The sequence below is a fragment of the Argentina silus genome (genome assembly GCF_951799395.1).
Source record: "Argentina silus genome assembly, chromosome: 5".
NCBI lineage: Eukaryota > Metazoa > Chordata > Actinopteri > Argentiniformes > Argentinidae > Argentina > Argentina silus.
Window position 1 is genome coordinate 17,946,481 of NC_139659.1, and position 25,071 is coordinate 17,971,551.

General features: G+C 43.6%; 4 protein-coding genes across 6 annotated transcripts; 2 read left to right on the top strand and 2 right to left on the bottom strand.

Annotated features, from left to right (window-relative positions):
• Window positions 1–2,559: 2,559 nt before the first annotated feature.
• ash2l (ash2 like, histone lysine methyltransferase complex subunit) lies at window positions 2,560–9,192 on the top strand (the record flags this gene model as incomplete). The annotated part of the gene is made up of 17 exons (XM_083669630.1): window positions 2,560–2,618; window positions 3,159–3,225; window positions 3,496–3,641; window positions 3,818–3,906; window positions 4,093–4,187; window positions 4,461–4,556; window positions 4,680–4,775; window positions 5,040–5,115; window positions 5,326–5,343; window positions 6,293–6,392; window positions 6,505–6,722; window positions 6,912–7,079; window positions 7,196–7,389; window positions 7,542–7,634; window positions 8,186–8,284; window positions 8,409–8,468; window positions 8,622–9,192. The coding sequence occupies 17 exons, from the start codon at window positions 2,560–2,562 to the stop codon at window positions 8,727–8,729; spliced, it is 1,782 nt and encodes a 593-aa protein (XP_083525756.1). The 3' UTR covers window positions 8,730–9,192.
• A 332-nt stretch (window positions 9,193–9,524) lies between these two features.
• On the bottom strand, window positions 9,525–17,775 carry grk5 (G protein-coupled receptor kinase 5). Of its 3 annotated transcripts, none has more exons than XM_083669627.1 (16): window positions 17,300–17,775; window positions 15,179–15,268; window positions 14,767–14,879; window positions 14,313–14,390; window positions 13,884–13,981; window positions 13,649–13,741; window positions 13,360–13,423; window positions 13,024–13,164; window positions 12,703–12,893; window positions 12,485–12,522; window positions 11,463–11,552; window positions 11,151–11,359; window positions 10,868–11,005; window positions 10,425–10,562; window positions 10,168–10,305; window positions 9,525–9,898 (listed from the first exon to the last, which is right to left on the bottom strand). In XM_083669627.1, the coding sequence occupies exons 1-16, from the start codon at window positions 17,349–17,351 to the stop codon at window positions 9,758–9,760; spliced, it is 1,812 nt and encodes a 603-aa protein (XP_083525753.1). In that variant the 5' UTR covers window positions 17,352–17,775; the 3' UTR covers window positions 9,525–9,757. The 3 variants fall into 3 exon arrangements, with proteins under 3 accessions (XP_083525753.1, XP_083525754.1, XP_083525755.1); XM_083669628.1 differs by having other exon boundaries at window positions 9,737–9,953; window positions 17,300–17,766; XM_083669629.1 differs by having other exon boundaries at window positions 9,788–9,972; window positions 17,300–17,773.
• Window positions 17,776–18,183: 408 nt separating this feature from the next.
• On the bottom strand, window positions 18,184–20,273 carry LOC310804444 (U6 snRNA-associated Sm-like protein LSm1). Its single transcript, XM_083669682.1, has 4 exons — window positions 20,143–20,273; window positions 19,678–19,746; window positions 19,446–19,561; window positions 18,184–19,237 (listed from the first exon to the last, which is right to left on the bottom strand). The coding sequence occupies exons 1-4, from the start codon at window positions 20,186–20,188 to the stop codon at window positions 19,067–19,069; spliced, it is 402 nt and encodes a 133-aa protein (XP_083525808.1). The 5' UTR covers window positions 20,189–20,273; the 3' UTR covers window positions 18,184–19,066.
• Window positions 20,274–21,842: 1,569 nt separating this feature from the next.
• Window positions 21,843–23,412, top strand: dusp26 (dual specificity phosphatase 26; the record flags this gene model as incomplete). The annotated part of the gene is made up of 3 exons (XM_083669675.1): window positions 21,843–22,021; window positions 22,206–22,417; window positions 23,207–23,412. The coding sequence occupies 3 exons, from the start codon at window positions 21,843–21,845 to the stop codon at window positions 23,410–23,412; spliced, it is 597 nt and encodes a 198-aa protein (XP_083525801.1).
• Between the last annotated feature and the right edge of the window lie 1,659 nt (window positions 23,413–25,071).

Here is a 25,071-nt window from a genome sequence, read left to right on the forward strand (position 1 = left end):
ACTGAGACTGCTCTCCTTGCTGTCAGGAGAGGCCCTTCACTCTGCTTGAGCTTCTTCCCTCTTCTCTGTTCTCATTCTTCTGGACCTGTCTTCTGCATTCGACACAGTAAACCACCTGATCCTTCTCTCCATCCTCTCAGAACTGGGCATCTCCGGCTCTGCCCTCTCCTCCACTTCGCTGTCCTCTCCACGAGCCCTCACCACTGACGTCCAGGGCTCCATCCTAGGGCCCTTACTGTTCTCCCTCTATACCAAATCTATGGCTCGGTAATTTCCTCACATGGTTTCTACTTGACTATTGCAACGCAGTAGTCAAGTAGTACAGATTCTCTACTGTAAATACATTTAAAAAAAATCTTCCTTCTTCTAGGATTGTGACTGCCAATAGCCCATGTCCTAGCTTAGATTTGTTTTTCTTATGATGACTGATGTATAGATGATTCACTTACTTAGGCAAATGTATTTGTTGTAAGTTGCTTTGGATAAAGGTGTCTGCTAAATATCAAAAATGTAAATATAATGTAAAACTATAGTATATATCCCTGTCTACAGAAAAAAATAATAATAATAATAATAATTATATATATATATATATATATAGTCATATATATATAGTCATATATATATAGTCATATATATAGGCCTTTAGCCTATTCATCTGCTACACATTCTGAGAGATAAGGACTGTCCTTTTGTGGACTGCTTTACATCACATGCTTTTATAAAACTTCCCTTATATGTTAACAGAAGGCACAATATGATTATCCTCAAACCTCCTGTTTAGTTTTATCTTTATCCTCCATAATGATGATTGTCATCATTAATAATTTAAACTCATTCACACAGACATACACAGAGGAGTTTATCCAATTTGAATACTGTACATTCTTCTCACTTGCTCCAGATTTCTGCATGCTCTGGTTTAATGTATGCACTCACAACAGTTGACAGCCATTACATATCATAAGTAGACTGTAAGTGCACTAAGCACTTTAAAGCCTGTCTAATAGTAATTTCCGTAGTCCATAATTAGTATATTCATTGTACTGATCAATAGTCCCCATAGTATATGCCTGCCCTGCACTAAGCCCCAGCCCTGGACTGAACAGTGGGGGGCAGAGGGCTCGGGGCAGAGATAGGGGGTAAATGACCCTGTGGAGGCTGTCGTAAAGGTGGGACAGGGTGGCAGCTGCCAGCATCCTCCTAGCCACAGACACCCACAGAGTGGCTGGTATTGAGAGGAGAAGAGAGGCCGGCCCACCAGGACAATTAGCAGATGTCACCAGTAGGCCTGACCCTCCCTGACCCAAGTCTTTGTCCAACAGGACCACGGTAACAGAGGAACGCAGGGGGAGAAGAGTTGACTGAGATGGAGAGATAAAGATGCAGATGGAGAAAATGAGAGAAAATGGGGGAGTGGGTAGATGTAGGTAGGGAAGTGAAGAGGAGAAGTGGTAGGGGGAGAAAAGATGCAGAGGCGGAGAGAATGAGTGTGGAAGGGATGAGGAAGAAGAGAGGAGTGGTGGGAGAGAAAGAGAGTAGTAGAGGAGGCTAGAGAGACAGCTAGATAGTCAACATATACCACAGAGGTGAAACCAATCCTGAATATGTATCCTCCTTGTATTCCCCATTAAAACATTTATACAGTTCTACAGTGCACTAGAAGGCATATGTCTCCTTTTGTTTAATCTAAATTAAGGTTGCACTGGAATTTAATTCCCAACATTCCCAACATGTATTTTGAAAAGATGTAGTTAAATAACTAAAGTAGGTGAAATGGATTGCCTAGCATTCATCCATATCTCCCTCCTTTCATTCATATTTAGATGGATATCAAATGTGTCCTAAGTCATGCTGTAATTGAGAACTGAATGGGCATAACAGGGGGTGTCTTATTGGTAACTAATATCACCTCCTTCCATTCTTCTTCCACCTAACAGATGGGTCTCTCCACTCTCCAATACAATGACAATGAGGAGGGGACACAGTCGAAGTAAAAGTACTTTTATACAGCACTCAGGCCAGGCCACCCTCTACATTCCACAGCAGGAGGATTCTTTTATGGACTGTCTGTTTGCTACATTTAAGCACACGCTTAGAGGACACTTACCATAAATACCTACATTATATTAGCATTGAAGGTGGTAATAAGGATGTTTTGACCACATTATACATTTTGTGGTCATTGTTTACTCATTTCATTGCAGTCAATTCTAGGCATCGTTTTAAATTCTAAACCATAATTGAAAAGTGGCATTCATTTTCTATAAGGTGTCATTACTTGAAATCTAATTTAAATGTCGTTTCAGAATTGACCAAATAGAAGTGATATTTATCCCAATCATGCTTTCAGAGCAAAGCACCTCAACAAATAACAGCAATAGAAGTTTCTACCAATATGAAATGGTGAGGGATACCACTTCTACTGATCTACACTCAGCTGTCAACACCCTACATCCATATAAATCCCCAAGACGCAAAAATACAAACTGACCTCAAGTCAGCGTTATTCTAACCCTATCCCAAACATCTCGCGGTACTATTTCATTGACTTGAAACATGGCGTCGGAGGGAGAGGCGGGTAGTGCATCTGTTGTTGAACCAGAGACTGGAGAGGGGTGAGTCTCCGTTAGAAGGTTTATCGTTGTGATGTGATATTATATAGATATTCTTGTAGACAGTTAGATAAATAAACATCCATAAGCATTACGATTATAGTACATGCAGCGCTCAACAAACTAGCTAGCTACTAGTGATACAAAGGCTAGCTAGCTACTAGTGATGCAAAGGCTAGCTAGCTAACTGATTTGCTTTATACAGCTGGCTGATGTAATGTAGTAGTAAATGTTTAGCTAGCCTACCTATTAACTTGAAAAGCAGGAAAACCTAAGTAGCTACCTCATTTCGTATATCTAGCTATATCTGATTCTGGTTCAGTATTGCTGGCAACTTACTTCTGTGTGACTGACTGAATCAATGAATGACAGGTAGCATTAGCTAACTTAGCTTGTTGTTGTAGTGTACTGTCCTCTTTGCACCACTAAATAAGAGGATTTTAGAGGTGCAAGGTCAGTTAACATGTAAGTCAGCGTTAGTTAGGCAATGTCATAATGATAACCAGTTAGTCAACTTAGTTAACTTCGTGTGTTTACTTTCAGTGATGCTGCATTTGGAGACCTGACAGCTAACATGGAGACTGAGTCCTCGAATGGCAAAGAGGCGATGGTATTAAATATATCATTACATCTTTGGAAAATTTGACAAATTACTATTTTTAATGTGCATCAACTCCCTTTCCACTGCATATGAAGCCCTGATATCATGCACATTTTATTTGAACATTGGAATTTGAGAGGGCTATGCTACTGTGCACTTCTGTAAGCTTTTCTGAATTATCTTACAGAGAGAGTAGCAACAGCACTTATTGTCTACACAAGTCTATAAAATAACAATTGGGTTAAACACTGAGCTATTCTGTTGTCTCTGCCTCCCCAGGACACAGGGGGTGAGGGATCAGAGGCGGCTGATGCCCAGACTGGGTCAGGTGATGAGGAGAGTGGGAGGCAGCTGGGTGAGGTGGAGCTGCAGTGTGCCCTGTGTATGAAGTGGTTCACTGCAGACACCTTCAGTATTGACACTGCGTAAGTCTATCTGAGGAACAGTCAGGTTTTATGGCTTGGCAACGGTATTACATCGGGTTATCTGATTGGTTGGGAGGAGTGTGTCTGATGTAGGTTTGCTCTCTGCAGACCACCACGGTCATATTAGATATGACCTTTCAGTGTTTGATCAGTCTTTCTCTCTCATTTCTTTACAGAACTTGCCTTCCTTTCATGACCAACTATGTGTTCCACTGCAATGTGTGCCATCACAGTGGCAACACCTACTTCCTCAGGAAACAAGCCAGTGAGTGTTGGGATTTAGCCAAAGCGCAGTTGGGCCTTACTAATCTGCATAATGATCATAATATAAATGGATTTAATTTATATTTGGTTCTTTTAACTATCCACTTCCATTTTGTAGCATCTTTTTTAAATCAAAGATTTGTGTTGATCTGTCATTGATGTGGTATTGATTATCTGTGTTTCTCAGACCTGAAGGAGATGTGCCTCACAGGATTGGCTAACCTAACATGGCGGTCCAGGACCCAGGAGGAGCACCCAAAGACCATGTTTTCCAAAGATAAGGTGGGTATTCTCAATAAGCTGAACATTGAACACACACAACATACTGTACTATATGATATGACCTGGCAATACCTCATCATTAGGGACACTTGATGTCCTGAATGCCAATCTTTAAACATGCCATTTAGTTGTTCTGTTTAGCTTGTCTCCATCTGGTCTTGTTGCAATGCCTGCTGCACAGTGAATGACCAGTCGCTCCTTATTTGGGCGTCATGTCATAACAGCTTTGATAAATGGATTGTTGTGAGATGTTTTCCTGTTTTTGTTTTGCAGGATATCATACCTTTCATTGATAAGTACTGGGAGTGCATGACCACCCGTCAAAGACCGGGGAAACTAACCTGGCCCAACAACATAGTGAAGACTATGGTAATCTAGCACACGTTATCTAGTGATTACGAGATAATTTCCTCGCCAACCAAAGGTTCTATGTTTTGAAAAACAGGTGAGTGCAAATACTGAGGAGTAGACGTCCCTTTGTGTGTTTTTCAGAGTAAAGAACGGGATGTGTTTCTGGTGAAGGAGCACCCTGACCCAGGCAGTAAGGACCCAGAGGAAGACTATCCAAAGTTTGGCCTGCTGGACCAGGTATACACACACACACACACACACACACACACACACACACACACACACACACACACACACACACACAATACAAGAATTACACTTGCACACAGGATTACCTCTGTACTGTTTATACTTAAATAAAGCTCTTACACCAAATGAAACCTCCAACATAGATGCTGACCTAGGAACATATGTGTGAAGTGAATGTACGTTCTGCCCATTCTAATACTGTTGCTGCCTGATGAGGTCTGCTGTGATGCTGACAGTTGGCTATCTTGACAGGATCTGGGGAACATTGGACCATCCTACGACAACCAGAAACAGACCACCTCTGCCCCCACCCCTGGAGGCCTCAATGGTACACACACACACACACACACAGCCTGATTGATAGTGATGACTGACATTTAGTTGAGAGTAAAGCTCAATGAAGGGAGGGCCCCTTTAACAGGGAGTAGTAATGTATTATATAATGTTAGTTAAATCCACTCTAAAACTAAAACATTTTGTCTCCTTAAATTACTTTCAATCATTTGGGCAATCTTAAATGCTATGCATTATATTCCAGGTGGATCTACCTTCTCAGGTGAATATGTGCTGTTTTCACAGCTGTGTGTTTTGTGCAATCGTGACGCTCCTGGGAGAAATTGCCTGTATGCACAGATCTAATCAGCTTTCCCTCCCTCAATCCCAACCATAATTATAAGTGGGAAAACTGAAAACTGACCTTAGATCATTGTCTATAGACAACTTCATCCTGCTCCAATTGTAACCCCCCCCACCCCACCCCGCTCTCCGCATATGTCTGGTGCCCTGAAGCTTTTGCCCTTTTTGATTTAGCTTTTGATTGGTGGACTGATTGAATGATGCCCTCTGGCTTGCTGCTCCTAGGTTCTTATTTCCCAGCCTGAGAACCTGGCCGTGTCTCAAATGACATTCTCTTCCTCTTGCAGTGCACTTCTTGTGGGGAATAGGGTGCCATTTTGGATTTGCGCTGTGGGCTTTGACCAAATACTCTGAAGTGGCCTTCTTCCATCCTTCTTCACCTAAAGATGACCCCACAGGCCCTACCCTTAGATGCTTCTCATAGATTTATAAGGATCGGATGGGTATTAGTCTAAGCAATTTTGTGAAATTCCTAGCCATTGCTTACCCAGTTGTTAATTAACTTTGACCGTTCACTTCTATCAGAAGTTCCAAGGGATAGTGTCTAGGGGCTAATGTCTAGGTGGAGAGGTTGATTTGGGACGGGGCCATGATAAAGTAGGACAGGAGGAGGCTGTTGGTGTTGGGCCGCTGCTGTGTGAACTAATCCCTGCCTCTATGTGCCTGCTGCTCTCCCCCCTCCACCACCACACACCACACACACGTCCTAATAAACCTGCTTTCATTGGCTGATACCTGAATGCTGAGGCCCAAGTGCAGAATACGCACCATGTGCAGTGCACATACGCAATCTTCGAAGTCTTGTGTGTGTGCGTGTGGGTTCAGTAGTGTAATCCTAACCTGTGTGTGTGTGTGTGTGTTGTGTGAAGGTGGCCTGGCCCCAGGCCCCGGGAAGGGCAGAGGAGCCAAACGCAAGCAGCAGCAGCAGCAGGAGGGAGCGACAGCTGGAGCCGCCAAGAGAACACGCAGGTAGAAAACACACACACACACACACACACACACACATGGCACCTAAACGTTGGTCATCAACGGTTCAAGTTGATGATTCACACAAACATCTCTCCCTTTCCACCTCCCGTAGCGACCCTCTGTTCTCAGCCCAGCGCCTGCCCCCCCACGGTTATCCCCTGGAGCACCCCTTCAATAAGGATGGCTACCGCTACATCCTAGCAGAGCCAGACCCCCACGCCCCGGACCCAGAGAAGCTGGAGCTGGACTGCTGGGCTGGCAAACCTATCCCTGGGGACCTGTACAGAGCCTGTCTGTATGAGAGGGTTCTGCTGGCACTGCATGATAGAGGTAACCTCACCTCACCGTAGTGCTCACCAACTCTGGTCCTGTTGAGCTGCAGTTTGTGCAGGCTTTCCTTCCAGCCCTGTTTGAGAGTAGGGGAGAAGTCGATTTTTTGTTGTTGTTGTTGTTAGGATTGTCTCACTATGTTGGATGCTGTTACGAAGTCTGTGTCTGTCTCTCTCTTTCTCTCTCCAGCCCCCCAGCTGAAGATCTCTGATGACCGCCTGACGGTGACGGGGGAGAAGGGCTACTCTATGGTCCGGGCGTCCCACGGGGTACGGAAGGGCTCCTGGTACTTTGAGGTGTCCATTGACGAGATGCCCCCTGACACTGCCGCCAGACTGGGCTGGTCTCAACCACTAGGTACAGTAACACACACACACACACTGCAGCTGCGCTGGTCTTAACCACTAAGTTAGTATCGCACACGTGTTCTTAGATGTCCTGTTTGCCTGTGTTCGTGTGTGTTCGTGTTCCAGGTAACCTGCAGGCCCCTCTAGGCTACGACAAGTTCAGCTACTCATGGCGCAGTAAGAAGGGTACACGGTTCCACCAGTCTATAGGGAAGCACTTCTCCTCAGGCTATGGCCAGGGAGACACTCTGGGCTTCTTCATCGAACTGCCTGATGGAACAGAGACTGCCAAGGCCCTGCCCGATACATACAAGGACAAGGTAAAAACTTGTGACAAACAGCTAGTGGAGACACTTGAGTGGATATTCACACTCTGTTTCAATACTGAGACTTGAACTCTCTCACCGTGTGTGTGTGCGTCTGCGCGTGTGTGTGTGTGTGCGTGCGTGTGCGTGTGTGTGTGTTTTCTCAGGCGCTGATTAAGTTCAAGAGCTACCTTTACTTTGAGGAGAAGGACTACTTGGACAAAGCAGAGAAGAGCCTGAAGACTATCACCCCGAGCAGGGTGAGTCTCCTTTCTGACCCCACAGGTTATTGCTGTCAAATCTATTGCGGCTTCCTCTCCTTGTCTTCTTCACTGATCTAGAAAAACAGGATAGGTGAAAACAATGTGGAATTTCCTTTCACCCCCAGTGTCAGTGCAGCTATGAGAAGAAGAAGACCGTATGAAGATGCACCCATACTGTTGTGCTGTAAAAGAGTATGGTGTGGTGTGGTGTGGTGTGGTGTAGATGGGTGTGTATGTGTGCGCGTCTGTGTGTCTCATGTCTGCGGAAGATGCGGTCCAACAAGCTGCACTTGGGACTCTCGAGGGGTGGGCCCTGGTCCCAGTCCAGATCTGGGGGTAGTGACTTCTGTGGGCCAAACACATTCATCTCCTCAAAGCACCCTGTCTCCAGTATCTACAGAAGACAGACAGACAGACAGGCAGACAGAGAGAGAGAAAGGGCTGGGCACAAAAAGAGAGACAGATTCTCATCCTTTGTCTAGATTCCAGTGTAATTGACAGGAGATAATGACTGCTGTTGTTGGCTCTCCTGTCTTCCCCTCCTCCAGATGTTGTTCTATAAGAACGGGGTGAACCAGGGTCAGGCCTATGAAAACCTGTTTGAGGGGCTGTACTTCCCTGCCATCTCCCTCTACAGAGGATGCACGGTCAGTATAACGTGTGTGTGTGGGTGTGTGTGTGTGTGTAAAAAAACAAATACCTGTATTTTCTACTGTTGGGAAATAAATGTCGTTGAACCTGTTTGTAATGGAAAGTTTCTCTTTCTCTTAGGTTTCTGTTAATTTTGGACCACATTTCAAACACCCTCCTAAGGACATCAAGTACCAGCCGGTGGGTCCGCACACACACAGACACTCAATATTTATGGAAATGTTACCAAATGCGACCAATCATCAAGTGAAGAACGATCAGTCTCTTTCAGTGTGTTATTCTGCAGTTGTTTCCTGACTGGTCGCTAATGAAATACATGGGTTTGTCCCACAGATGAGTGACATGGGCTGGGGGGCGGTGATCGAGCACACGCTAGCAGACATGCTGTACCACGTGGAGACAGATGTGGATGGGAGACGCAGCCCCCCCTGGGAAGGATAAACACACACACACACACGCATACACACACTCTACGCCAGAGCTCAACAGACGCCCAATCAAAAAACCTTTGGCCCCAGGGATCTCTTCAGCCAATAGTTCATCCGGACCAGTCTCTGTGGATTCCAGAAATAACATCGTCTGCTTCTACTGTCATTGGTTACTTTAATAAAAACCCACCTTTAAATGGGTTGACACTTGTGTGGGTAATATTTGGTTCTGAATATTTGCTCATAAACAGAAGCCTGACTATTTAAGATGGTTCTTTTAAAGGCACCTCCAAGTTCCTGTTCAGTAAAATCACGTTTGTATGCATAGCAAGCACAACATAACAAATCATTTTGTTTTTATCTCAAAGTGGTGCCATAAAAATAAGCATATTATTCCCTTTGATGTAGAACTTGGAAGTCAAGGAAGTTCTTTTTTTTGTGTCCACTCTCATTCTGCTATGTAATGTTTGTCAAACAGACCCAGTTGTGAGTTCTCATTCTTCAAGTATGAACAGACTCTATTGTGTGTTTGTGTTCTGTTATGAAGAAAAAGTAGAAAAATATGCACATTCAATTCATCAGGTGCAGGACAGTATAACGCATCAAAAAAAAGGAATGTCTGCAACTCTGGTATTCTCCCATGTTGATTTAATTCAGATGTACAGTGTGTTCTATTATGATCATTACTTGCTAGTTGTTCTCATAGATGAATTATTTGTGTTTTACCAATGGGTTCAGTTTTTTTTATTTACCGTTTTATATTCATGCTGGTTTTAATAAAGTAAACATTTGACAAATATCTACAACGTTTTGTGTTCATTATTGACAGACTTTATTTGGGGGATAAAGACAGAGCTACAAAGAAACAATAAATTGATACAAGAAAGTATATCAACACCTTTTTTCAAGAGTGGGAGAAACAGATACAGTAAATTGGTGGGAAATCTCAATAGTTAAGATCTCCTTGTCTAATTCACTTTTGCAGTAAGAGACTGGGTAGGTGAAGGAGAAAGATATGGAGACAAATACATGAGTACAGATTCATATGTTCTTCTTTGGCAGTGTTAATGTATGGAGCTCTGGTACAGTACAGTGGGCTGGCTCGTGTACTGGGCCAGGCTCGGGGGTGACTGGCTGCTGTAGGGTAGTGTATCCACCTCTAGAGGGTGCTGCTGAGCAGGCCTGCTGAGTCAATGTATTTCTCATTGGTCAAAGGGTCACTCGACTCTTCTGGATGCTGCAACAAGAGTAGTAATCTGTTGTGGTGTGATAGGCTGATGTTCAGTTGAGCAGCAAAATGTTTTACTTTGAAAAAAACCCAACATCAATAGACCTTCACTATAGAGGCCTACAGTATGTATTGGCTATGTTGAACTTGGCATAATTGGCATCGTAGTACGGTGTGTGGTGGTGTGGGTGGGTGTGTGTGTGTGCTCGTCTGTATGTCTCACATGTCTGCGGAAGATGCGGTGCAGCAAGCTGCGCTTAGGACTGATGAGGGGCGGGCCCTGGTCCCAGTCCAGGTCTGGGGGTAGTGACTTCTGTGGGCCAAACACATTCAGCTCCTCAAAGCACCCTGTCTCCAGTATCTACAGAAGACAGACAGACAGGCAGACAGAGAGAAGGGGGGGGGGGGGCACAGATGTTCATCCTTTGTATAGATTCCAGTGGAATTGACTTGAATTGAATAAAAAGAGAGGTCCTTTACCTCGTTCTGCCATGTTATAGGTACACTGCCCGTGTTAAACTTGGCGTAGAAGTTGTCATCTGTTTGGTCCAGGCTGACTCCCTTCACAGTGGAGAACTCGTCAATGTCCTGGACATCATGGCAATATACTGCTCTGGGCTAAAGACGGGGGGAGGAGATAGAGAGAGGAGGGAAAGTGAGAGGGGGGTAAAAACAAGAACTGAGACATGGTCAAGAAGGGGAACCACAGGAGACTATGGTACAGGTTGTATGGAACAGGTTTCATCATTTGGATTTAGGTTCAAAAGTTCACTAATCAAATGGTCATCTCAAATGGGTATTCCTTTTTGCTCTGTGTCTAATATTTGCATCCATCAATACTACCTCAGCATTAGGCTTGAAAGGTTTCAGGTTACAGTTGGGTTGAAGGGTTTAGGGGTTAGAGGTTAGGAGTTAGAATTTACATCAGGCTTAAATGACGGCTCTACAACCCCGGCCTCCAGCCTCCTGAAGTTGATGGTTTTGAAGAAGGGATGAGACTTAATCCCTTCCACCCCAGAGCCCTGACACCCCAGCCTCTGCCTTGGGTCTTTGGCCAACAGCTATCGAGAGGGAAAGACAAGAGATAACACTGATAAATCAACTTCCAGGCAGAAATGAAAAGCAGCAGTGCAGTGGATTTTGAGGCCTGTATTTGAATCCCCCTGCTTAGGAGGTTAAGAGAGTGAATGAACCCTGGAGCTTCACCTGGCGACAGAGGTCTTTCTCCTCGCTGGTAAACATCTTCCCATACTCCTCCTCCTCCTCCTGTATCCTTCTATCCATCTCAGATCTGTCGATCCGCTCCCCGTGTTCCCGGAACGGGGGCCGTCCGGCAGTCATCTCGTACACCAGACAGCCCAGGCCCCACCAATCAGGGCTCATCCCGTAATACTCATGGCCAATCACCTCTGGAGCTGAGGGCAAGTGGGAGTGTTTTGAAAACAAAGTAAACGTTTATGCAAACTTTAGGCAGTTTAGAAACGATAGCACAAATGATAGTGATAGTGGGACACGTACCCATGTAGCCCACGGTGCCCACCCTGCCTCGCACCAGATCCCCCTCAGGCAGTTTCACAGCCAGACCCAGGTCAGAGATACGGATGTGCCCTGAAGACCACCGGGAATACAAATGGATCATGGGAGAATTCATCAATATTGTACACACTCACACTCACGCACACGCACACGCACACGCACACGCACACGCACACGCACACACACACACACACACACACACACACACACACACACACACACACAACAAAGCAAAAAGCAAAGCAATCTCCAAGTATGCCAATCTCCAAGCATGTGGGCTGTATGTCTTACTTATTGCTTATAGTGGCATTCAATAATGAACAGCTTTTTCTCACTGTTCTGGGCGATTAGGTAATTAACCCACAACAGTGACAATAACAGTGAGTAGTAGCTGGCATTGAAATTAAACGGTATGTCGGAAGATAGTTACTAATTACTGTAGTATGCTTGGAATTGTCTGCGTGTTGTTCCAAGCTTACAAACGCTGCCAAGGCTAAGTGGGTGCAAACAGTTCCTTAAAATAGATTACACCTGATAATCACATAGGATTAACTTCCTTGAAAAGCCAATCTTGTGTGTGTGTGTGTGTGTGTGTGTGTGTGTGTGTGTGTGATCGTGAGAGAGGTCTTATCATGTTGGCATTATTATCCACATTTCCTGCTTAGTAGGGACAAGCTGCATTGCTGGAATTTGAAGAATTAAGCAGATTGATCTGGTTCTAAGGTAGGCAGTCATCTCAAGATAGTATTACATGTTTGCGTGTGGTATACCTATTTATACACACAGTCAGAGCCACTGGGCGTAGGGCCACTAACCACTAGCCCCCCCCCCCCCCCCCCCCCCCAAATGTGTTGGTTGTTACTCAGAAACTTTGAGGTGAAGAAAGTGCGAGGTGAGGGGCCCCGAAATCTTTCAGAGCTTAGGGCCCCATAATAGGTTAAGCCGGCTCTGCACACAGTAGCAAATACTGGTCGTGAATACTGGTTCCAAAAATGTCCACTTACCATTGTCATCCAAAAGAATGTTCTCCGGTTTCAGATCCCTGAAACATGAAACACAAGACTGAAATCCATAGGATGCATTATCATCTGTATGACAATATTGTGTTACAAGCATCCACATGACAGTGTTGAGGCATAGTCAGAGCTGAAAGCTGACACACTAGTGTGAGCTGGCCTGTAGACCACAGACATACTGACCTGTAGACCACAGACATACTGACCTGTAGACGATATCACTCTGGTGTAGGTGGTGTAGACCACAGCAGATCTCCGCAGCGTAGAACTGGACTCTGTCCCTGTCTAGGCCTTGAGTACCCATGTTGTAGATGTGGAACTTCAGATCTCCTCCATTCATTATAGTCAATACCAGACACAGAGCTTGCCTGGTCTCATAGGCATATGCCAGACTGACCTACATGCAGAGAGAGAATGAGTGTTAGTGTGTGTGTGTGTGTGTGTGTGTGTGTGTGTGTGTGTGTGTGTGTGTGTGTGTGTGTGTGTGTGTGTATGTGAGAGAGAGAGAAGTGTGTGAAGAATTGTACCACAAATCTGCTGTTGATCATCTCTAGTATCTGTTTCTCATTGAGGGCCATGGACTCTCCTTTCCTCTTCTTCACATGGGTCTTCTCCAGCTTCTTACAAGCATACATCTTCCCTGTCGCACGCACCTGGCACGCCCACACCTGAGGAGAGGAAGGGAGGGTGAGAGAAGAGCGGGAGAGAGGGAGAGAGAGAGAGAGAGAGAGAGAGAGAGAGACACATAATGTAATTTGGGGGACTGTTTAGTTTGGGGGACTGTTTACATAACATTTTAAAGTCAGTTGTCTGTTGACATTTATTCAATATGTTTGTTTGTTGTGAAAACAGCCTTACGGTACCTCTCCAAACCCTCCTTTTCCCAGCACCCTGTACTGTCTGAATGTGCGCTTGGTAGTAGGGTGTCTGGGGAGAGAGAGAGAGAGAGAGAGAGAGAGAGAGAGAGAGAGAGAGAGAGAGAGAGAGAGAGAGAGTGGAAATATGTTATTTTAAATGGAGTTTACATTTGTATCTGAATATGTTTGACCCAATCTAGGGGTCTAGGGGTAGGCGGCGGGGATGTTGATTTAGTTTTGGGTAAAGATGTCACTCTTGTGAGGAAGGTGATTCACAATAAAACACACCACTGACCTCTCTACCATCTTCCACTGCAGGAAACGGTCAAAGTACATGCTCTGCTGATACTGAAGGAATGGAGTTCCGCTTAGATACGCATGTAGGGCCCTGGGACATTAAACACAGAGAGAGGAGTAAGCACACAGACACAGACACAGACACAGACACAGACACAGACACAGACACAGACACACACACACACACACACACACACACACACACACACACACAAGTAAGACTTAAGACTCACTCTCTGCAGTCAGTGAAGACATCCTTACAGGGGTGGACCGTCAGACTCTCCCTGCACCTCTGTCCATGGCTCACTAACACCTTTACACACTTAGGGGACTGACAACACACACACACACACACACACACAAGCATGAAAATGGATGCACGCAGGCACACTCACTCACAAATTAACACAAATAGACAAACACACCATATAAACACACACAATGACAATAACAAATGATAATACACCAATCACTACTTTGAGAAAACATATTACACTTCACAAAAACATGTACATTATCCCAGAATTGGTGTGATAGGAAGGTCATTGAGAAACATGTGCCAAATAAAAAAGACTGATGCAATCCTCATTACAACCAGCTCCGGGAGGTGTGTCTGTGTCGACATTACCTGACATTACCTCATGTGTCTGTGTCGACATTACCTGTCCACTGAGGAATCTGTCAATGATTCTGATGCCGAAACTCATCCTCTCTTCATCTGATCTCACCTCATAGTCCTCCTGATGGAGACAATTACACACACACACACACACACACACACACACACACACACACACTCACACACACACACACACACACACACACACACACACACACACACACACACACACACAGATACATCTCAGTGATAGCACTTTGACTAGAAGTTAATTTGTTTATCATAATTTTTGTTGAGTAAGTTCACAATAATGTTAGTTTAACCACCAGTATTGAGCAAATAATAATTACATAGTAAATGATAGGGAAGAGATCAGTTTAGTATTGCACATTTACAGTTGCATTTTATCAGGGTTAATTCCACTCCAGCATCTCTCCCCCTCTGAGGACCATACCAAGTCCTCCATAGTGAAATAAGCCCTGTGTAGTGGAGTTTACCATTGCATCCAGCAGGGGGATGCAGTGCTGCAGGTCATGTTTGCTCTCACAGAAGAGATGGAACAGCTCTCTGCCAATAGGCTGCATCACACACAGGCTAGTGTAGTCACGCTCTGTAACAGAAACACAAATACATTCTGCAAACAAAATAACACACAACTCTCACACAATAACAGCCTCGCTGGAGTCGTCTTTATCCAGAAAAATACATTACACGTTAGACATTAATATCTCTCTCTCTCACACACACACACACACACACACACACACACACACACACACACACACACACACACACACACACACACACACAGGCTTATACCCTCATACACTGATACACATTCTGTCTAACTGTCTGAGACATACAAACAAACACACACACACACACACACACACACACACACACACTGACCGATGTTGTTAGCCAGCTCCATACACTTAGAGATATGAGGGAAGCGCAGCATCTCTTTCCACCTCACACTCCTCCCTTTCCCCTCTCCGCCTGTGGACAGATGGCACACGGAGACAAGAGAGGAAGGGGTGTGAAAAGTTTGATACTGTAATACAGGTCAGTACATGCAAATTACCTGGAATACCTTTTGACCTGCACTCCTCACATGAAACCTGAAGAGCACACATATCTGCAATTACAGATGCATACACACATAGCTTCCTGTCTTCTGTATTAAACAATGTTATCACTGTTAGGGTGGAATTCTAACTCGTGAGCCATTCTCATTGACGTCAATGAAAACCCATTGCTGGGTTCTTGTGTGTGTGTGTGTGTGTGTGTGTGTGTGTGTGTGCATGTGCGTGTGTGTGTGTGTGCATTTGTGTTTGTAGGTTTTCCGACCTATGGCATCCTCCACTCCAGTGAGCTGTCTATAAATAGCTCTAGGAACAGGAATAGAGCTTGCGGGGCGACATTGCAATCCACCGTTCTCTCAGGCACATATATGGCACACCTTAGATACCACACAACACCTCCATGCATCTGGAGGCTGCACTTCTTCATACCATTATAGCAGTACGTCACTGTGTATGATATGATTCATGTGGCTAAAATATGATTGTAGGGTTACAGATATTTGATAGCTTCATATGAGCCACACTGAGTGAGCGCCAGGTGGTTTAGTTAGTGTGTGTGTGTGTGTGTGTGAGAAAGATCTGCACAGTGCTATACATAGCTTCTCAGTCTCTGCTGATGATGATGTTGATGATAGATAGAATCCAAAGAGAAGTCCAACCTGTTTGTGATCTCACCCAGACCTCCCTCTCTCTCTCTCACACACACACCCACACACCCACACTCATTGGTCAACACACACTCACGCTCCAGGCCTATCACATTGCTACCGTGACCCTGATGCGGTAATGCCACCTGTAAACGAGACATGTGCTTTTGTGTGGGTTGTCACTTCCTCAACTGGAGAGGACGGTAGGGTGTGTGTGTCTCACTCTGGAGAAAATACCTATGGAGTCTAGTCATCATAATCCAGATGTTGAAAGGAGAGTGTGATTATCGGGCTGAGTAACACCAACCTTGCAGACACACACACGCACGCACAATCCTTTTTTTTTGGGGGCATACAGTATGGATGTTGTAATACTTTGATGTCATAAAGTGAGAAAATGTACCTATAAAATCTAAAACCGTACTGTATAGTCCTAACCCTAACCCTAACCCTCTGTCAAAACACACACTATAAATAGACCAATCCAGAGAGAAATCAGTTCTTCATAGACTTCATAGAATGTTTATTACATCCTTGTTCTGGGAAAGTAGTGAAAGGGTGTGAATCCTTTCACATCCTTGACACCTTTCCTTCTATAAAGAAACCTGTTCTACATCATTAAGTTCACCTGTTTCATCATGTCAAATAAGTGATGGGGTGATACCTGGCCTACATCTAAGACCTGCGTGGTTAAGGAAGCAGGACAGTGAAAATCGCCAGCAGACTTAATCTAAAAGAGTCCTTTCCTCATTCCTCCACCATGCACGCAAGGTTCACTCAAAGGAAAGCGCATTCCCGCAGAGTCACATCCCCACTCACACAGGAGAGACCAAGTCCTGCTGATGCAAGCCTGTAGGTTGTGCAGGGTTACGGTGTGTCTGAACTATGCATGTATGATGTGTAGCCTAACCTGAGACTTGAATCAAATCTGGTTACAGTAGTCTAATGAGTGCACACTAGAGTATGCCCAAGAAGTAATTCAATTGCAAATTGCAATAAAAAACTACTAGGACTTCTGTGCAGCATACTGCCACTATAGATGTGATATTAAAGGGATTATTCAAATTGTAATATAATTGACACTACATGACTCTCTTAGATGGTTCCTCAAGCCTCCACAGCATTCAGACGACCTTACTGATACAATACCCATTGCTACCTAAGCTGTAGGCTTGTAATACTTGTAATACTTTCCTTGCCTTCTAACAGAATGGCTCAGTAGAAATAAATAATCAAGCGAATAAAAATAACAATCATATCATTTTTTTTCTTTTTTCTTTTACAAAAACATGTCTTACCTCCCCTGGCCCTGATCAGTGCACTATTCGCCACCATGCTCTCGATCTCCATAGATGCAGAGTGATGTGGACCATAGAAATAATCATCCAAAAATTGAGGAAACTTTTGTTTTAAGTCATTCGTTTGAAATTATCTCTTATCTTAGCTTTCCAACAGCTGCGCTCACGGGCTACCGCATATCTCTTAAAATACCGTATTTCATACAAATAAATGATCGCAATATCAAACAAATTCAAACAACAAACAAAGTAGTGGCATAACAGGATATTAAATCGTTTTTAAAATCCGAAAAATGTAACTAACTTCAAACAATAAATTACTCAAAAGTTTCGGCGCTCACGCTGTCAAAGCCAACGCGTACGATTGCAGGTACGCACTGGCTTACCTGAGGGGAGTCACTGCTGTCAATTACGAGTTTTGGTTTTAAATACAGTTCCTGATGTCATTCTAAATTTCAAAAGGACCGCCTCTTTTCATTCAAGTTTTTCCTGTTGCAAAGGCTATATTACTACAACAATAAGGCTACTGAAATCATAATAATAAAGTTACAGACATGTTAAAGACCATATGGTGTAGCCTACTGTACGCAACCAACTGTTTGTTGGGGAGCATTTCACGATCTATTCACGACTTTTATTTGGCTACAGTTGTTTCGCATGTGTGTACAGTATAATTGGTTAGCCCAACAGCGCCACAAGGAGGATAAATACGTGTAGCGCTCGAACACACTTTCATTTCCCACGCCTCTCAGAGATGAATGCCGCCCTTCATTCAACTCTTCGTGTTTGGCCGTCAGAAAGACTGTACTCCAGCACTATAAACTACTGAACTCTAAAAACCACGGAATAAAATACATAATATTCAAAAAAATAAAAGTGTTTAATACAACAAAGGCATTTTCAGTGATGTACAACTTTGATAAATCTCTATCTGTACATGGTTGGCAAATTATAATAAGTTAACTCTCCAGTTTCACAGAAAGGTTACCCCCCAAATACTGTACATTGCCATTTTCATGGCACTCTTTAAAAACATAATAAAACTATGATTGTGAACAAAAGTGCTTTGTTTTCCAATTAGTCAGTTGGATTCTGGAATCTGCTTGCATGTTAAAGGTAGTGAGCAAGCCTATGACAATACTACAAAACAAATGAAAAGAAATCAGACTTTTCATAGCTCATTCTATAACATTCCTACATGCATGTCTGTCGTTTTCCTCCTCTTTTTTAATTTGAGGATATATTTTTTGTTAAGAAGAGAATAATCAAACAGGAGCTGGTATGGTAAGCCCAATGGTATGGACCGCCACCTTTCCTTGCATCACAATAGTCAAAACTGGTTTCCTCTCCTTTATCTGCATTGAGGTAAAAGCACTGAAGGGGTAAAAGCAACTCCCCAGTTAATATGTGCCATATTTCCTTCCCCTACCTATGTTTTTAGATCAGTCCAAATGGAGGAGTTTAGAAGAGGAGGCCACTATTATTATTCTTCCTGCTCCCATCTAGAGTAAGTTTCCACAAAGCTTTAAGATCATCTTTACCCTATCCTTGAACTTCATCCTACAATGGAATTAAGATTATCTTAAGTGCTATTAAGTCTCCAGGAAACTCACTCCACATGGGACCAGGAAGAGGCTGCCCCTGACCACTGATTGAAGATCATTTCACCACTCTAAAGATAGGATTGGTGGAAGGGTAATCTGACCCTAGATGTGCAGTTAAGGGCAACTTCAACCTTGAGGATTGAGATACAGCCCTAGTCTGCGATCAGTATTCATCCATGATGTCAGCGCGTGGCATGGCCAGTCCCCTCTCCTTCAGGGCCAGATGTTTGGCTCTCTCTGCCTCCTGCTTGACCTGCTGCTGCAGTCTCTGCTCCTCCAGGATCTCCTCTATACACACCTGCTGCAGGGATGTGTCACTCTCCTTCTCCAAGTCCTACACAGAAAACACACACTCTGACTAAGTAAATTAGTCTGTGATCATCACCATATGTTACTAGGCAGAGCCTATAGTTTTTTTTACTGACAATTCTGGTGGATGTTGCTTCATTTATTAAGGAGCCTTTGAGCCCTATCTGGACAATAAGGGGGAAACATTGTGTGACTGAATCAGTAAGTTTTGAGATGCACCAGAGCTCACTTACTATCTCTCCTAATAGGACAACATTCTCCCCTCTGACGATGAAGATTCCTCTAGGGATGTCTCCATACTTCTTACCTACATGGATCCGCTCTACAGTCTGGTGTAGCACCAGGTTAGCTAAAAAAAACAACAAGAGTATGGAGACATAGATTACTTACTTAAGTTTTAATTTGCAATGTAGTGCAGAGCAATGCAATGCCATTGTATGCAAAGCAAGAGTACTAGTACTATACCAAACTGGTCAATGCTTCTTAGAAACCCAATCAAAGTTCTTCCATCTCGAAGCAGGACGAGATGTTTTTCTGTAAATGGAACAGGTGCTATTAAAACTTAGTATGCAACACTGTCATGAGAGCCATGAGTGGGCATTTGTTGGGATATCATGTTTGTCTTTACGTGGGCAGACAAATTACAAATTTGTCAAATTATGCATATTCCACAATGGTCAGGCACTGACAGTGTGCAGGTATGGTATCCACACACTCACCTGAAAGGTGTAACCAATGTAAACGTACACATCAGGTTGCATATTAGAAGAGTCATTATCTGTGCACGTCTAGACTAAATGTTTGAAGATATTATGCACTAATATCAAATATGCATTTGTTATCCAGAAACATTGTCCACCATGCAACTAGCAAACAGGCTGCCAGGAGTGTGTGGATATCTGCGGAGTTAAAACCTGTGTGGCGACTTACTATCAATGTCCTCGATGAGGCTGGCTGTTCCTGGCATATAATTCATTTTGTTCCCCTTGTCTTTCTCTTACAAATGTAGTTTCTGTCAGTGTTTTTCAAGTCATTGGATTCTCGTGCATTGACAATTGAAACACTTCCTGGTTATGTGAATACACGCGGTTGGTTCTCTGCTGTTATTGGACAAACCAGACGCCCCTCACATCTTATATACTGAGAGGGAATTAAATAATAATTTCCTTTTACGCATAAAATACAAACAACAGCGCTGATAATGTTCACCTTTATTGAATCCCACTCTTTATCTTGGAGGTGCAATTTACCCAGACTGCATTTCTTCAGTCTAGTATTTCAATAAGACATACGATGACGACAAACACCACAATCCGTGTATAATAATGCTGGTATTAGTATTAACAACAACAACAACAACACCAACAACAACAATAATATTACTGATGATAATAATAATCATCATCATCATCATCATCATCATCATCATAATAACAATTAATTTATTAGGAAAATGTAACACACACACTAGATAAAACGTTATTAATATGTTAATAAGATTTCAGACAAATAGCCTTTTACTTTTATGCACCACGGTCAATAATATTATGCCATCATATGTGTCTTTCATCTAAGAGCAGTAGCTTGGGCTATTTTCTGTTGAATAGTCGCGAAGTCCTTTTTACATAGGCAACTGGTTAAAAGGTCAGTTTATTTCAGAAATTAGGAATATATTACAGACAATCGAAATAGGCGTCCTCTTATAGGCTACATCTACATAATCCAAAAATACATAGTAATCCCTAGAAATAGCTTTGTTAAAGTAGGCACATGTGCTAGACTATCTTCTTGTTGAGTTGTTATGGTTATAAGACCTGAGGGCTATTATGGCTATAGGGCTATTAGACACCTGTTGGAAGTGTTTTTAGTGCTACCTGTTAGGTGTGGGTTGACATCCACAGATGTAATATGGCCGCTGGTATGGGCGCTCTGTAGCAGGCGTTTGAGCGGAGGAGGAGAGGAGGGGAGAGACGCACCATCGTGAGGGCTGAGGGAAAAGGAAAATTCAGAGATAAAAGGTGGGCTGATGTCGTGTTTTGTGTGGTGATGTTTTCTGTTTTTGGTTCACGGTTTTATTAAGGATGGAACGCCGTTGGTATGCTATATCGTTGATACTGTTTTGCATCAATCATTCGAGATCAAAACTAGGTTCAGAGAAAAATATGTATATATTTAAACAAACAAACAAAAAAAAAGATGAACAATTTTGCTCATTTTGATTAGCAACATTTTAATAGTGGAATGAAATGTATTTCAGCAATGCAAAATGCACCAAGCTCCTTTTCAAATTGGCATCTGTATTTCAATAGGGTAGGCTATTCACGCTATGATATGTCATGATCTGATTTTACTCATTTAGGCATATGGCAGTTGTAAAAACAACGAACATTTTCACATGATTATTAAAATTCAGATTAACCGTGAATCCCAGAATGCTGATCAAGATAGCCTATTAACACAATCTATTGTCACATTCGCGAATACAAGTGTCGGTAATGTGTCGGTAATGTGTCGGTAATTTTAAATGACGGTAGCCTACAGTCAAAAGGTATAGTGGCCAATTATAGCCTGATAACATTTGACTCTCTTTTTCCTCCAGACGCAGCGTGGCCTGCGCAGACGCGGTCCAGATGGCGTTCATGTCCCGTTTCTCCAGGTCCCGGAGCAGCTCAAGATCTCCCAACCGGAAAGATTCAGAGAGAGGTTCGCCGGTGCTGACGGTGTCCGAGCTGGAAAGGCTCCTCTACACCGGGAAAACGGCGTGTAACCATGCCGATGAAGTGTGGCCGAGACTCTACATCGGTGACCAGTCAGTAACCAATGCCTGAATAAGATGACTTTTGATTAACTTTAAATCAGATATTTAGTTATTTGCCTTAAGTAGAGCCTTAAGTTACTATTCTTAATCATCATTCTCTCCAGAGAATAACAAAGATTGTTTGAGTGGTTGTCCATGAATGATTGATTGGTTGATCTCTGAAATCCCACTACAGAGATATAGCGTCAGACCGGCGCGAACTGGCCAAACTCGGCATCACCCACATCCTGAACTGTGCTCAGAGTAAGTGGCGGGGCGGGGCAGAGTACTACGCTGGCATGAACCTCACCTACCAGGGCATCGAGGCTCATGACTCCCCCACCTTCGACATGAGTGTCAACTTTTACCCTGCAGCAGAGTTCATACACAAGGCGCTGAGCAGCGGAGGTGAGTGTGTGTGTGTGTGTGTGTGTGTGTGTGTGTGTGTGTGTGTGTGTGTGTGTGTGTGTGTGTGTGTGTGTGTGTATGCTTACTCCTCTCTCTGTGTTTAATGTCCCAGGGCCTTACATGTGTATCTAAGCCGATCTCCATTCCTTGTGTGTTTACCTGTGCAGGTCAGGGGAGGCTGGTGGAGGTAGAAATCGGAGGATGGGCTCATTGTAATGCATGTCATAGAATCAGGAATAGTATCAAACACGTGTTTGATACCATTCTTTATTCCATTACGTGGATTACAATGAGCATGTCCCCCGGTGGCAGGTGTATGTGTTTACATGTGGATTCCTGTTACCCTGCTAAGTATCATGTCTTAGTCAACTAATCCTCCAATCAGACCTTTAAAAGAACTGCTGGAGAGATTCATTTTCTTTTGCTGATTTATTCTCTATTAGGAAATGATAGTTGCTTTGGCGATGATCGCATGGACTCTGCCCATGTTGCTGAACACCTGTCCATATACAAGTAGCCGTTAGGTTGCTGTCCAGTGCTGAACTTCAGCTTTTCATCTCTTTCTCTCTCTCTCTCTCTCTCTCTCTCTCTCTCTCTCTCTCTCTCTCTTTGTCTCTGCCTCTCTCTCTCTGTCTCTGCCTCTCTCTCTCACTTCCTCTCCCCCCCCCTCTCCCTCTCTCTCTCCCTCTCTTTCTCTCGCTCTCTCTCTCTCTCTCTCTCTTTCGCTCTCTCTCTCGCTCTCTCTCTCTCTTTCTCCCTCCCTCTCTCTCTCTCTCCTGTGTTCTGTAGGTAAGGTGCTGGTGCACTGTGCAGTGGGAGTTAGCCGTTCAGCCACACTGGTGTTGGCCTACCTGATGATCAGGCAGAACCTGACCCTGGTGGAGGCTATAAAGACGGTGAAGGACCACCGCGGTGTCATTCCCAACCGAGGCTTCCTTCGACAGCTCAATGGCCTGGACGGTATCCTCAGAGACAGCCGCAAGGCTGTGCCATAGTAGCGCCCCGCTTAAACCCAAACCACACCACACATGACGGTTGTGCAGTTGCTGAACCGTGGAGAGCATAACAATAGAAGTGGAAACCACCTTTGCCGTGTGCTTTGTTATGACACTGTATACTGTACAGCTACTAACATTACTTATGAGAGTTCTATTCAATCAAAAACGCATTTCATTCATGGATGGAAATTGACTTCATCAATTACATTTATCTATATGTCCATTCTCACAGTGCATGAAGAATGTTTTCTTTTTCTTTTCTTACCCCATGAACCTGGTTTGCTGTTTTGATTGAGTTGGGATCTTGTTACTTACAGCTGTGTTTAGCTTTGATGGTAAGATAGACCACTGTTTTCCAAACAACATATGTTTCTAAGCCTGGGTCTTCACTAACTGTCCCACTTACACGTTATGCTTAGTGTAACAGTGTAACACTTTGTCGTGTTGGTTCTCAGTCGGATGTCCATGATGCCTTACTAAGAGTTACTTCAGCCTATACAGTTGTCAAATGGCACCATTCTCACACGATATTCAGTTCAAGGCAGGGGTAAACGGCTCCAGTCCTCCTGGTTTCCCCTTGCTACAGCTGATTCACTGATCCATGAATGTCTGGGAGTGCCTAGGGAGTGCACCCACCTGGTGCTTTAGGTCTAAATTAGCGCAGAAATGTAGCATCACATCTGAGGTATGTCTGTATAATGCAAAAGTATGCTGAAACTATTACAATGCAGTGTTTACGGTAATTCCCATCATTCATTTCAACCTAAAGGTGTTCAACCTAAGATGTTTTGAGAATGTTCTCTGTGTGTTCTTACCACTTTATACAGTGTGATTCCTAAGTTGTGAAATGGCATGGACTGAAGGTTAACCGGCACATTGAGTGGACAAGGTAAACACTGATTTACTGTAGAGTAGCACTGGACAAACGCTGGACAAATTAATGAAAAACACAAATCATACAGTACTGCTTCATTCCCGACTGGTGCATGCCACTCCAAGCTGACTGTTTATTTCTCTTTGTTCCAAAATGTTCACACAATGTTTAATCATGTACATGTAATATGACCAAAAAGGGGTCACTGGAAAATGGGATGGGATTTTGACAGGTTGCGCCATGCAGGCTACTATAGCTCCTGGTTATGGCACCACTACAGTAGGTTATAATGCTATCATGTGCCATTATTTAAAAATGGTGTGGCTTAAGCTACCAACTGCCTGGGTTATAGGAGAATCCACATTCTCCTGTTGAGCTTTGCTGTACCAGCCGAATCTTGGGAATTCCACTGTTTTAAATAATGAATAATAGTTCTAATTGCAAGCCAGATTGATTGCTTTATCCAATGCTGAACCAGCCCTGAAAATGTCCTATTCTTTTATGATGAATACCTCAACTACCTATGTGTGTGACATGCGTTGTGACCTGTGGTCTCACTCTTACTGTTTCATTGGATTTCTGACAGGGCCTAGGGATTTGTTTTGGCACTGTAGCACCTAAAGGTTTTCTACAGTATTACAACAGTATTAGGTGTGAGAACTACAAGATACTTAGCTCAACTCAAATGTAGGTAACTGTAGATAGATGTAAGAGCTGGATTTGTGACTGTGACTGTGACTGTGCTCTGTGTTGAAGTCAGTTATTCACTCTCTGTGTCCAAG

Bases quoted from the DNA above. Each gene is read 5' to 3' on its own strand.
- grk5 (XM_083669627.1), bottom strand. From the start codon at position 17,351: ATGGAGATCGAGAGCATGGTGGCGAATAGTGCACTGATCAGGGCCAGG. The intron at 13,742-13,883 runs GTGAGTCTTAAG...TTAATGTCCCAG, and splicing joins GTCTTCACTGACTGCAGAGA to GGCCCTACATGCGTATCTAA. The intron at 12,894-13,023 runs GTACAATTCTTC...CTCTGCATGTAG, and splicing joins TGATCAACAGCAGATTTGTG to GTCAGTCTGGCATATGCCTA.
- LOC310804444 (XM_083669682.1), bottom strand. From the start codon at position 20,188: ATGAATTATATGCCAGGAACAGCCAGCCTCATCGAGGACATTGATA. The intron at 19,747-20,142 runs GTAAGTCGCCAC...TTCCATTTACAG, and splicing joins CCTCATCGAGGACATTGATA to AAAAACATCTCGTCCTGCTT. The intron at 19,238-19,445 runs GTAAGTGAGCTC...TTTTCTGTGTAG, and splicing joins TTGTCCTATTAGGAGAGATA to GACTTGGAGAAGGAGAGTGA.